Raw genomic sequence first — 14082 nt, 5'->3', positions numbered from 1 at the left:
ATTGAAATGGATATGAGTTGAATTCTATTCACATAATTGGGACAACCAATATCACTTGTTAACATATTATTTATGTCCATCAAAAAGATTACAAGTAGTGTTGTAACTCTTTTTTTTGTCAACATCATCACCAAGGAATCATTTTCCAATCTCCGAGATGGGATAGATGCCTTTTGAGTGATCATTCCTTCCAATCCCTAAACACTTGAAACGATGATTCATCCAATCCATCGCAATGGAGTGAACAAATTACTTTGAATCCCTTGATCACATGAACATGTTTGGTCCCATTTTAAAAGATAGGCACAATTCCTCTCATTTCCATCACTCAAGCATGAGTTGTTCCCTAGAGATGTAGAAGCAACTATCTCCTCCTCAACATTTACCCAAGATTAATATAGTTCAAGACCTTCATTGATTAATTTATGAAGGTATTACTTTACTTAACCAATAAAAATTATACTGTAATATTCTGAAATAAAATGCTTCCAGTGTTATATTCTAAAATCAAGATCCTGAAATCGTCTTCACAACTTACCTTTGAAAAATAAATAAATTCATTCTTTCAACTTATTTTCTTGTTCTTGAGCAAGTTGTAGTTATGTGCCATTGGGGTGTACTTTTTCAGTTTGCCTTCGTTTGTTGACATTTGATTATTGAGGTGTAGTTATGATCATTGATATATATATATATATATATATATATATATATAGAGAGAGAGAGAGAGAGAGAGAGAGAGAGAGGTGGTGTTCTCACTGGTTGGGCACTCAAACAGCCAATCCAAAAACACAATGGAGATATCATAAGAGTTAGAAACACTGCATAAATAAAGAACATGGTACATGTCACAGGAACAAAAGGCTCTAATTTTTAACAAACCTACTGCTTTTCACTTAAGTACTTGTTATCTAGAGAGAGAGAGAGAGAGAGAGAGAGAAGGCTCTAATCTTGGACAAACGTACTACTGCTTTTCACTCACTAAAATACTTGCTATTGACAGAGAGAAGGCTCAAATCTTGGACAAACCTGCTACTGCTTTTCACTTGCTAAAACAATTGATATTGAGAGAGAGAGAGAGAGAGAGAGAGAGAGAGAGAGAAGACTCTAATCTTGGACAAAACTACTACTGCTTTTCATTTACCATAATACTTGCTATTGAGAGAGAGAGAGAGAGAGAGAGAGAGGAAGGAAGGAAGGCATGCATGTACAGATACCAATGGTTGGCATCTCCAACTTAATCAAGAAGATGTCAGAAGGCCAGGTGACAGCTGCTGATATCCATGGGAAACAAGGCGAGGAAGACAACACGACCACATCTCAGAGAATATACGTGTATCATGCACGCATCAGAGAAGCTCCTCCTCCATGACAGAAGCTGAAGCTTGGAATCTAGTGGTGGGTATATGAGAGAAGGCCTGAAACATCTTATCATGTCATTCTCTTTTGTTCTTTTGGTAGGATTGGATCAGTGTGTGGTATGTGTGCTCTCATGTGGGAGGCCACATGCTTGCTGACAGCCAAAAAGCATTGAGAAAGCAAAGGACATGAAGCTTTTCTTTCTGCCATGCTGTGTCTGTGTGGGTGTACATCAATTCAAATCAACTCATAAAATTCACCTATAATATCTATAATATATATGCATATATATATAAAGAAAATGCATGATCATGTAACTGTGATATCTCAGCAGTAGTGCATGGGGATTGGGGATTAGACAATTCAGAGGCCTGCAAAAACCCTCTTCCAATGCCCTTCAAGTTTAGAACACTTGGTGGGTTGTTTGAATGCAAGTTTTGGCCTTTTAAAAGCTTATCATCATCCCAATTTCAAACTGCTAAAGGTAAATGCTCAACCCTTACATAGCCTTTTTCCTCTGCTTAAAACATAATAACTGAGGCCAACTTTGGTTAGTTAATTCATCTGATTAGATTAGATTAATCATAGAAACATGATTATTATTTTACTGATGATCTTACCCATATTTAGTGTCTGTCTACCTTACAGTTGGATTTAGAAAACACCATGAATTTTTGTTTTAAAAGAAATTTTAATTAATCAAATCGAGACCATCGAGGCCTCCCAAAATACAAAGTTATCATCATCTTGTGAGGATTATAACAAGTTCTTGCTTCACTTGAAAGAAAGAAAGCAGGTAGCAATATTAAGTTATTTGTTGATGTAATTAGTTATTCGTTACCTCCGGACCAAATCGGTTATTGGGTAATAAAAAAAATGTAAATATATATCAGATTGGTTTCTAATTTAAATTAAAAAACAATTAAATTAATTGTTTTTTTTTAAATTTATTAAATGTAAATATATGTCAGATTGGTTACTAATTCTTTTTATATATTTTTCTTTCACTCATACACATGAATATTTTTAACAGCTTCTCTATTTATGTTCATGGAAAGCTAATCTTCTGACATTAAAGATAAGAATCATTGTAGTGTGGGAAGAATAATTCAAAAGTCTGGTAGGCTTTAAGCAATCATGGAAAAGAAATAATGGAGAAGCTTTTTATTCATCATAAAACTTTCAATCTCTTTATATTTTACATCTCTCAACCTCTCTTGATTTCACTTAACTATTATATATATAATCTAAAAGGTCTCTTAACTTACAAAGCCTCATATAATTTTCCATATGTAGCCAGTAGTTGATATTCTTACATTTAATGTATTGGATATTTACATAGTTGACTTAGTCAACTTTGGCATTTGTTGGTGTCTTGGAAATATACAATATATAGTAGGGTGTTTTAGAAAATAATTATAGTGGTTATATAGATTATTTTAATTAGTGAAGTTAAAGCATGAAAAAAATATTATTATATATATATATATATATATATATATATATATATATATATATATATATTATATAGCCAATCTCTAGAATTGTGTGCATGATCTTTCAGGTCTAAAGTGCTAAAACATTGGCAGTACCCATGCACGCATTCATGCATGTAGAGGGTACGTAGCTCAGGGAGACATGTAAGGGTGGTACAATAGCCAGCAGCATCTTCTGCTGGTCTGCAAACAGTGAGGTTTCATGGGAATGGGAGACACCGGCCGGAAGCATAACTTTTGGCAATAATGAGGCATGATGGTGACCCGGCTAGCTGTGGGTTAATTACCATGGAAATGGAGTCAGGGGCATCAGAAGCCAGTCCTCGGTTGGTGGACTTCATGGAATCCAAAATGGCAAGGTAAGAGGAAGCATGTAGGAGAGGAGGGGAAAGAGAACCCATTACAGGCCATGACAAGAAGCCAAGCAGGTCAAGTCCCATCACTGAACACCTCATGGCCATGGAGATTGGGTGCCACTGTGCTCCTTGGCTTCTGGTGGCCCTTTAGCCAGATGCTCTCTGCAGCCATGGAGATTGAATGGATCCTAAAACCCATGCAGCTTTTTAATCATCAGCTGTTGGTTACCCACAGAATGAGGAGGAGGAGGAGGAAAAGGATGTTTGCTTTTGATCTCTGATCTTTGATCTTCTTACTTTCTGGGCAATGAGGATAAAGCTTAAAGCTTAGTCAAAGGATTGTGCGCAGTAATACTAACACTTTTGTGTCTGAGAGAGGTGCAGCCTATCAATTGCTCACTTTGAAGTTGGTGTTCTTCTATTTGATTGAGGAAAGGAGTTGCTCAGTGAGAGGATCAAATGCCTCACCAACTCTCTTTTTATTGTTTCAATTGATTGGCATAAAAATTGCTAAGAGTGCCTTTTTAAGAACTATGTTTTAATTGTTTTCAATAAACTATCTATTTTCAAGAAAAAAAATCTCTCTCTCTCTCTCTAATTTTCTTTCAGCTTTTAATTTCTCAGTCCAGTGCAATTTTTTCTTCTAATTTGGTGCTCTTTGACTGATGACCAGCATCAAAGTTCATTAATGATCCACAGATCCACCAAATCTTTCTTATATCTACCAAATATAGTATGCTGATTAATTAAAAAGGGCATGCATGTAGAACTCTTCATTTCAGTATATCATTGGCATGCAGAATTTTGTGTGTGTGTGTGTGTGTCTGTATATTAAATATACAATTAATATCATTCTTTTCCATGTATTTTTGTTTAGGAAAGATTAACACCATCCAAATGACAACAAATTGTTCCTATTCTCCCATTTAATAAATTGAATAAGTTGCTAATTTAAAGCAGCAAATGCCTTATCAAGATCAAAGGTTAATTGTTTTGAAGTACTCCTATTGTCCTAAAATTAACACCATCCAATTGGCAAAGAATAATAAAGCTCTCTCTCTCTCTCTCTCTCTCTCTCTCTCTCTCTCTCTCTCTCTCTCTCTCTTGATAATTGATATGTATCTACGTATAAAGCTCTCTCTTTATATGTATCTATGTATATAATTGATATCATTCTTTAGTAGTGTGACAACCCATATAGTAACATTATATTATATTGCTTGTAAAGGTTGTCTTTATACAGTAAATTCAAAACACAACATTTTCTATGACTTGAAGCTAAAAGTGCATCCATGTAAACTATGTATGCCTTCTCCTTATAGCTGCTAATAGATAGAAGGAAGGAATTGGAGTTGTGGCCATACACTACTAAGATGGAGACCTTTAGTTAAAGGAGAGACCACCAATCTACCTATACATTTCTTTTCTTTCTAAAGATAAGCGGTGAAGAGGATATTTGATTGCAAGATCTTATGCTGATCCCATAATATTTTACCCTCTAAGATAGTCGATACCTTCATATAATATACTGGATAAGGTATTAAATCCTCATGATAAGCGGTTTAGATACATCATCATCATATTAATATTTTGGATGTATTTATCTCTACCTTATTCCTGTAAAATCCTATTATCTATTCCAATAATACGTATATATATTGTGAACTGGGTTTGCATTTACTCCATATATCCAACCGTACTAACAGATGGAAAGAAAGTTAGACATGAAGTGGTAGAGAATGTAGCAATGAGTTGGATGATGAAGACCACCCCTTGCACTACCAGCTCAAGAACAAGAATGCATGCGTGTAGACACCTTCTTATCAAGGTTAAGCACACCAGAAGAAATTAATATGTCCTCATTTGGTGTCATGAATGAACGGCATGGTCGACCTCCATCTCCATCGAGATTCCCTAGGGTTTGCTAAAACTTGCATCAGCATGGCTGTAGAGTTCCTCCGGGAAGCACGCAAGTGATGTTTCTTCCAACAAGCTAAGCAATCTACAAGAAATATTCTCAAATGTGAAGTAGGAAGGACCGAGACATGGATGACAAGGACATGGCATCAGTGGGCGTGTCATAAATATTCTGCATGCATGAATCCAAGTAACAGCTGAAGGCATTGCTGCCTTCTGTTTCCACCACCCGGCCACAAAGATGAAGCCATCTTCATCAACGTTGGAAGAGGCAGGCAAGTTGGAAGAGGAGGGAGAGGGGTTTGGGTGGCCATTGGAGTGTAGTCATCGGTGGGGGATGCAAAACATGGGTTGTGGGTTGCAGATGTACTGCGTCTGCCACTGGGGAACGAAAAGATGGAGACAAGTCGCGCAAGATTCACTGGTTAATTTGCTCGCTGCCCGACAGGGATTGCTGCGTGCTGAAGGCAAAGCCATGCACGGATTCACATGCATCATTCCTTCTCCTTCGTGGAGATATCCTCTTCGTCTCTCTCTTCTGAGCTCCCACATGCATGCGCCCTATTTGGAAGATACTTGTGCCACCATTGATGACCACGTTATGCTTGGTTGCTCACATCAAACTGCTCTCTCTTTCTCTCTCTCTCTCTCAATAAGCATTGGAAATGGGTGTCCAATTAAGATTTAATATTCTTTTAAAAATATTATATAATTATATATTATATTAGAAATATAAATTATATTGTACTATACTAAATACATAATGTAGTGAAAAGGATGATTGGGAGAAAGAAAGTAAATATAATTGAAGAGTAGTTTAGAGAGCAATAAATATATCATAATAATAAAATTATAAATACCAATTATTTTGAGTAAACTATATGGATCTTTTATTTTGTCATTATTGAGATTTATAAAAAAAATCATATGCTTAATTATGCTAAGAGTATTTCAATATTTAGTTATAACTTTTATTAAAATATTTTTAGATCTCAATCTACCTATCCTCATACAATTGATAGTAATCATTTTACTTATTCTAATCTCATTAGCATATATCTATATCATTTTAAATAATTTTCTCTCATTTTATGCTCTAACACATAATTATTCACAAATAAAAATATTTTATCCACCTCAATATTCTTATATTAATAATATAAAATTTTCATATATATTACGTTGTAATTACCCAACACTCATATCCATAAGGCTTTCCTTTTAATCTCAAAGATACTCGATAATCACATAAAACTTCTGAAGCTACTCGTTATCTTATTGAATAACTGGTCCAAAATACCTAAAGATCTAGAATTTATTGCTTATCCAATTTAACTATATTATCATATCTATTCATACTAATAAATGCGATATAATTTTATTCTATTTGATTCTTACATTGATAAAAGTTAAATGTCTTAATGATAAATTCAAACATATTCATTAATAATAATAATAAAATTGATTGTTTTATTTTTTTATAGCTAAAATAGTGTAATTTCATTTTTATCACTATTATTTGTATTAGAGAATTCCCTATATTGATAATACTTAAATACACTTAATATCTCTATTAATAAATAAAGACTCAAATGGCTTAATTAGTGAATTGAACCGGTTTAGGATCGGGTTCCCGATCTATTTGGTTCGATCAACCAATCCGATTCGGTGATTTTATAACTATAATTTGTATTAAAGGATTCATTGAGCAATTCTTAGTGGTTGGGATAGAACTCTTAAGATAACTCATTCTTGTGTGTATGAAATCATCACTAAACAATGTAGTAAGCTTTGTAAGTAAGTATACACTATTTCAGAAATTTATACTAATGATAAACAACTGCAAGATAAGTTCCCTTTAGTGTTCTTTAAACAATTCTGAGTAATTATAATAGTGGTCACCATTATAATTTAAGATATGCATATACAACTTTTTTGAATATATATATATATATATATATATATATATGTAAATATTTATTTTTGATTTAGTTTTAGATTAAGACTTAGTTTATAAGAGCTTGATGGATATACTATTATTAATTTGGATGTATTTTAGATCATTAATTTATGATTAATAAAGTTAATGATCTAATTATTCTATTAATCGATAGGTATATTATTATTAATTTAGATTAAAATATTTTACGTCAGGCTCAAAGTTAGTAATTATCCTATATACATATATAATATATTTATACTTATATAATAAGTCACAATTGTCACAAGGTAATCTGACAGACTCTTTCTCTCTCTCTCTCTCTCTCTCTCTCTCTCTCTCTCTCTCTCGCTCCCTCCTTAAGTTCGTGCCGAAGCCCTCAATCTCCTTCTTTGCCTTCTGGGCTGGGAAGAAGACTGGGATCAGGTAATGCATGTCTCCCTGGAAGCATCTCATGTGTAACTCTTTGGATTCCTCTCATCCTCTTCCATTGACTGCTCTAATCCGTACTTCTTTATGCATATCAATCCACCACCATTATCGTCATGGAACGATTGTAAAGGTTGATGTCTCTGCGATCCTGTACATGACACGATGGCCCCAGGGCTGAGTCTCCTCCGGCCGCCATCACGCTGCGGAAGCTACTTCGATGACAGTCAACCTGAACACGAGCAAGCATCGGCCCTGATGGTCGACAAGCCCAACAAGGAGGCGGAGGAGGAGGAAGACGACAAGATCAGGAGGGAAGCAGAAGCCATGGCCACCTCAAAAGTCGACCGCGGCAACAAGTACGAAGGTTGGCTGCAGCTAGGCATCGGAGGTGGCTGTCGCCCGAACGGTTCCCATTCACAGCACCCCTCGACGATGGACCCGTCGAGTAGCAACAGTAAGGCGAACGGTGATCTGGTGGAGCTCGACTTGTTCTGCCGTCGACCGGCGCTGGAGCCACCTCCATCGCCACTTACTGCGTTTCCTGCCATGGCGCCATGGTTCCCTGCGGTCATGGGAGGGTACTGCCACCAGCTGACGCCGTCGGGCTGCACTTGGATGCGATCCTCGAATCCAAGTCTGAGCTCAGGGGAAATGAGGGTGGTAAGCCTGCCAAGAAGGAAGCAGACGGGGGTGTGGTTCGTTCTCCAAGCAGCACATGACCAGTGAGCAGGAGGGAGTTATTAGTAGCATGCATTCTACTGTCCATGCTTCTTCTTCTTCTTCTTCTTCTTCTTCTTCTTCTTCTTCTTCTTGTAGTGCACTTCCATGCAATTAGATGAGAAACACATGCATAGCTTCAACGATCTATTGCTCTTTGTTGCAGGGTGAAGGAGCCATTTTTGCCTCAGATACCAAAGAGCTACTTGAGGATCAAGTACTCAATGTTTCTCCTCTCATAAAGCTGTCATCTCTCAGTTTCTTCTTCATGTTCTATCTACTCTTAACTCATCATATCTCTCCTATTAAAGAAAGGGTGCTCTTTGTAGGGATGGAAGGATGACAATTAGACTGCTGATGAAGTACTTGGCCAATAAGCTTGTTTTGGAGGACGAATCACAGGTGTTCTTCCTACAAACATTTTATATGCTTTAGTGTACATCCATATTGTTCATATAGATTGTCATTAGTTTACTTGTCACTATTATTAGACACATACACACACACACGTATATGTGTATAATGATAGTGACAAGGAAACTATAATGATATGGTTTGGTAATTAAGTTACGAAGGAACATGAAAACCAAAATACAACTTAGATATGGAGTTTAATATATGTCAATGAGATCTTATTTTCAAACTCTCAATTGGATGTGATTTGGAATGTAAATGAAAGATAAAAGAGTGTGGAATATTGTGCCTATGAGGAATTAAACACTTGATAAAGATTAAATAAATAGCTAATAAATAAAAAAAAACATTGTATGTAATTTGAGTTTTGGGCCTTTCGATGGAGATCTAATAATTCAAGATTGGCGTTGTAAGCAAGGTCATAATAGCAAAATCAAGTTAGAAGCCCTAAAACCCTCCATGTTTGCAATTGTTGTCTCTCTCTCCTCCATTCTTGGGAAGTCCTCGTTCGTTTTATAGCATTGGCTTCTTTGTTCATGTCTTTCTTCCCTTCTTTTTCTTAATGTATATTTTTTTTAATTTGATTCACCAACATGGATGAATAATGAGAGTTTAATACGATTCAAGAACAAATGCTCGAAAGAGTAGCATTTCAGAGAAGATAGAAATCAAAGAATATAAGGGATAAAAGGAATTATCATTAGATAATTCGCATATTTCCGACATAGCATCCCTCATTTATTTATTTTTTTCATTAAGGTACTCTAACCTTTTTCAAAACCAAGTTTTCCTCTAATTTTTTTTTTTTGGTTTTTGATGATCCTCTTCTTTCTGTCTTTTTGTTCGATTTAATATAGATATCAAGATCCGTGTGATTAAATTGGTTCAACAATACTATATATATATATATATATATATATAATTTGGTGAGAGAAAATATAAAAATGATAGAAAAGTTTTTTACAAATTAATTATTTTTAATTATAAGTTTTAAATTTAATTTTTAAAATAATAGGGAATTCAATTTCAATTTTAAAATTAATTTTATAAATAATAAGGAATGACAATTCAATTCCCTATTATTTTTAGATCCATTCAACTCTTGAAATTGATACATACATATATATATATATATATATATAAGACTGTTCATCTTCTCTGATCATCACTTACACATCAATGTCGACTATGTCAGGTGGTGATAACATGTAGAGGCCAACAGCTTCCTCCTTACATGACACTCATGTATGTTAGAGACAACATTTGGTGTTCACCAGAAGCAGTGGAGCTGAACTCAGACTCATCGAGCAGCAAATATATAATGAACCTCCTTTATGGCAGAAGCAGATGTGGGTAAAATAAATCCTTTTCCTCCATGTGTAATTAATTAGTGGATGTAAGGGTTCTGTGTTATCATCTTCATTTATCAAGTTCTAAGAGGAAAAAAAAAGAAAAAAAATTGAAGTTGTGACAACAATCTATTTCTCTTCCCTTTTTCTCTTCTTTTCTAGTTCATTAATTCAACTTTTAATATACTATTGGTTAGATAAGAGAAGAAATATTTTTACTTGATTTCTCAGCTTTCTAATTCATTAATTCTTCTTTTATTTTTTTTCCCTTTTTTCCTTCTTTATGATGATATATATAAATATATATAAATATATATACTAAAAAGGCTTATAGATGTTGTAGTGAAACATATACTCTTTTGATACAAGAAGAACTAATAAGATTAATTAAAAATTTAAATATTCTTAGCTTTAATTAAGAATATGCAAAAGATGGACTCTTATAACATTGTTATTGTTGTTGTTTTCTCCCTCTTGCTTTCACCTATTTGGAAATGTTTTATGGTTTAAAGATGTAGAGCAGATTTCAAAGAAAAAGAAAAAGATAAAAGGAAGAACAGAATTGCATAGCAATGCATAAAAGATGAGAAAAGCTAAAAACCAAATTGATATAAGAGAGGATTCTGAAAACCATATACATTGCACAAAAAAAACTGCTTTAAACAGGGAATACATTTTGCAGAAGGAATAAAACATTTACAAGTCAGCTTTAGCTGAAACATAATTCTTCTGTGAATGACATAGTTCTCAGTGCATTGTGAGATCACACACACACACAATTAAACACATTTATGGGCAATATTTATTAGATTCTCAAAAATGAATCCAAAAAACTAAAAAGCTAAGAACCTGTACAATTCTTAGTTAACAATTCATTGCTAGCTCTTAGATACTAAAAGCAATGCAGTAGGAGTTGTTTGAAGAGAAGGAAATATGACAAATTTGCTTCTACACAAACAGATGCTAAGAAAAAGCTCCCTAAAACAGCACCTAAACAAAAAAGAATTTTGACAAAGGTGAAAATGATGGACCAGATATAAAAAACAAAAAATCACCAGGTAAAAATAATACAGCAAACAATTAAGATTGGAACAGGATAATGAAAAATTAAATCACCTAATTGAAAAAGTTACAGGTTTCATGCCAGTTATAGGTTACTGCAGCACAAAAAATAGTTCACAAACAATTTAAAATTTCTTCCTATGGATCAAAGTGCCTGGAAAAGCCTACCACTGTATGACACAAACCCCACAGTTCTATCAATAAGAAGTGAAAAAAGAAGAAACTATACAGGTCAAGGTATCTGGAACAGCCTACAATAATGTAGACTTGCCAATCAGACGAATCAACTCGAATGAAGCATCTCCGAAGATTATGCTTAGTACAGAAAAGGATCCTAATGTGCAAAATAATCATTGAGAGTGAGAAAAATTCTTTCTTTTTTTATTGCAGTTACATCCTGTAGAAACTAAAAAGTAATTCATTGCACTTGGAAGGCCAAAAAAATGGAGAAAAGAAAGATGTTGTCAGTAAATATGGTAGTACAGAAGCATTTGCATTCAAACACTAACTGAATAATAACAGGGATTGAAATGAAGAAAAAAAAAGAAATGGTGGGTTAAGAGAGAGATCATAACTTTAGTTTCACCTTTTAGATCCTATCAAGGTGATTCATTATGCCATGAATCCAAAGCATATTTATGATGCTTGGCTTCGAGAAGCTAGGAACTGTTAGTATGGCTCTATTTTCACGTTCTTTTATATCAACCATGTAGATTCATTATTCCATGACTTTGAAGCATATAAATTATGGTCTTTCTCAAGAAGCTAGGCGTTGTTGTCAGATCTTCAGTTTCAACTTCTTTTACATTCCTCCATGGTGATTCACTACACCATGACTCTGAAGCATACCAATGGTGCTTTGCTTCAAGAAGCTAGGCATTGTTTTCATATCTTAAAGTTTCACCTTCTTTTACATCCTCCATGGTGGTTCATTATGCCATGACTTTGAAGTATATCAACGATGCTCTGCTTCAAGAAGCTGGGCATTGTTTTCATTCACTATGCCATGATGCTTTGCTACAAGAAGCTAGGCATTATTTTCATATTTTTAGTTTCACCTTCTTTTACATCCCTCCATCGTGAATTTATTATGCCATGACTCCAAATCATATCAATGATGATCTGCTTCAAGAAGCTAAGCATTGATTTCAGATCCTATGCTTCACCTTCTTTCACATCCCTCGATGGTGATTCACTATGCTTTGACTCCAAAGCATATCGATGATGCTTTGTTTCAAGAAGATAGGCATTGTCAAAAATGACAACTTTGGTGAAAATGGAAGCTAGGCATTGTCAAGCTTCACCTTCTTGATGCTTTGCTTCAAGAAACAGGCATTGTCAAGTTCTGAAAAAAGTTGAATTATGATCACTTGGGTACATCTCTTGCATTAAGCTAACCAATCAACACGCATAACAAGAACAACAGCCTCAAGATGTCTGCTATGCTGGTTATTTAATCATGAAATGTGATTAACAGCTTCTCTTATATACCCATATTGACCTGATCCTAAACATCTATAAAGACAAGTTATTGCAGTAAGCTTGAAATTTGTGGATTGTTCCCTACAGACATCACATGAGAAATTTGCTTTGAACTCACATGCATACAGCTACTGTTCTAATCATTACAAGTCTCATGTTCAATCCCTCCTTCATGGACCAAACAACTTAGAACAAGCAAATTAAACACTCTTTAAACAGATATAGAGGATGGACCTTAGTACAATGGAAAGATTGCTCCTTCACGACATCGGAAGTAAGGTTACATACATTGATCCTCTTAGACTTAGAATTGGTAGAAGCCTAATGCATTGGGTATGCCCCTTATAACCATGGTTTTATGATTTTCTCCTAAGAAAAAAAAAAAAAACCTTCCTGTGAATAGCTTTTGAATTTTTTTTTAATTTCCAATACTAGACTAAGACTGTGACGACCAGCATATATCAGATTTGTAATCAATACAGATAATGTATGCCAGTGTTATTGTAACAAATTTTGTGAGAAAAAAGTAACAGCAGCATTATGACCTAACCTCACATTCATAACTTATAGTTGGAAATGTTTTGGCAGACTTTGATGTAGAATTCCTATATAAATTTATCATATCTGTTTCATGTAAGGTAGAAAAAGATAAAAGAGAGATAGATAATATACTCAATGGTTGTCAATTCTTGGCATGGAGGCATGCTTTTGATACCTTTCTAGTACGGTATGCATTAAGTTGTGCCAATTAGCATGCCCCTTCTACCAATCAGCAAAACCAAAAATTGGCATATTGACTGACACAACAATCTACACGTACATTTATGCTTGAAGTATTAGACTTCTTCAGCCTTGATATTTTTTCCATCATAATGACTTTCTTATCTCATTTATCAAAGAAAATGAACCTCCAAACTTAAGATATGTAATGCTCAAAAAGTATGATACTTACCAAACCGTACCGAGTCATATCGAGTGTACCAACACACGGTATATGGAGGCATACTGATATACCGCACATATTGATTCCCTATTGGGCTACTACGTACCACCCGTACCGAGCAATATGCTATATTATGACAAACCTTGATTTAAAGAATGTTTTTTTGTTGTAATATAATGCAAAACCACTTTCCTTGTTAATGTTTTTTTTTTTTTGGCTCAATAGTATCATGTATTTTCTTTCTCTGCAAGTAACACAAGGATATATTTTTCTAATCAAGACAACAAAAAGACAACCCTACTAAAGATGAAAGAAAAATTAAGGAAATGATGACTAATTCAAAGTATTGATTCAACCAAAGTATATCCAATTTAAAAAAGAAAAAACAAAGAAGAGCACAATGGTGTCAGTATGGCCAAGTGGTATTCCAAATCTTGTGCATTAGACAAATTGATTATGAACAGAATCATACATCAAAATCCAAAAAAATTGTGTTGTGATAAGTAATTATGAGCAAATTGCGGTGTCTACTCTTTCAAAGGCAGTGGCATTTAGTTTAAGAGAAGTAACAAATCAGTTTTAACAAATGACATATATTCCTATCAACAATGATAGAAAT

The 14082-nt window shown here is 34.4% G+C and overlaps 1 protein-coding gene across 1 annotated transcript; it reads left to right on the top strand.

Annotated features, from left to right (window-relative positions):
- The first annotated feature begins 7658 nt into the window (after positions 1-7658).
- On the top strand, positions 7659-9984 carry LOC135613362 (protein LAX PANICLE 2-like). The gene is made up of 4 exons (XM_065110385.1): positions 7659-8218; positions 8380-8430; positions 8543-8615; positions 9823-9984. The coding sequence occupies exons 1-4, from the start codon at positions 7659-7661 to the stop codon at positions 9982-9984; spliced, it is 846 nt and encodes a 281-aa protein (XP_064966457.1).
- The last annotated feature ends 4098 nt before the right edge of the window (positions 9985-14082 follow it).

This window comes from Musa acuminata, chromosome BXJ2-6 (genome assembly GCF_036884655.1).
Source record: "Musa acuminata AAA Group cultivar baxijiao chromosome BXJ2-6, Cavendish_Baxijiao_AAA, whole genome shotgun sequence".
Lineage (NCBI taxonomy): Eukaryota > Viridiplantae > Streptophyta > Magnoliopsida > Zingiberales > Musaceae > Musa > Musa acuminata.
The sequence above is the reverse complement of the archived record's forward strand: the minus strand, read 5'-3'. Positions and strand labels throughout refer to the sequence as shown.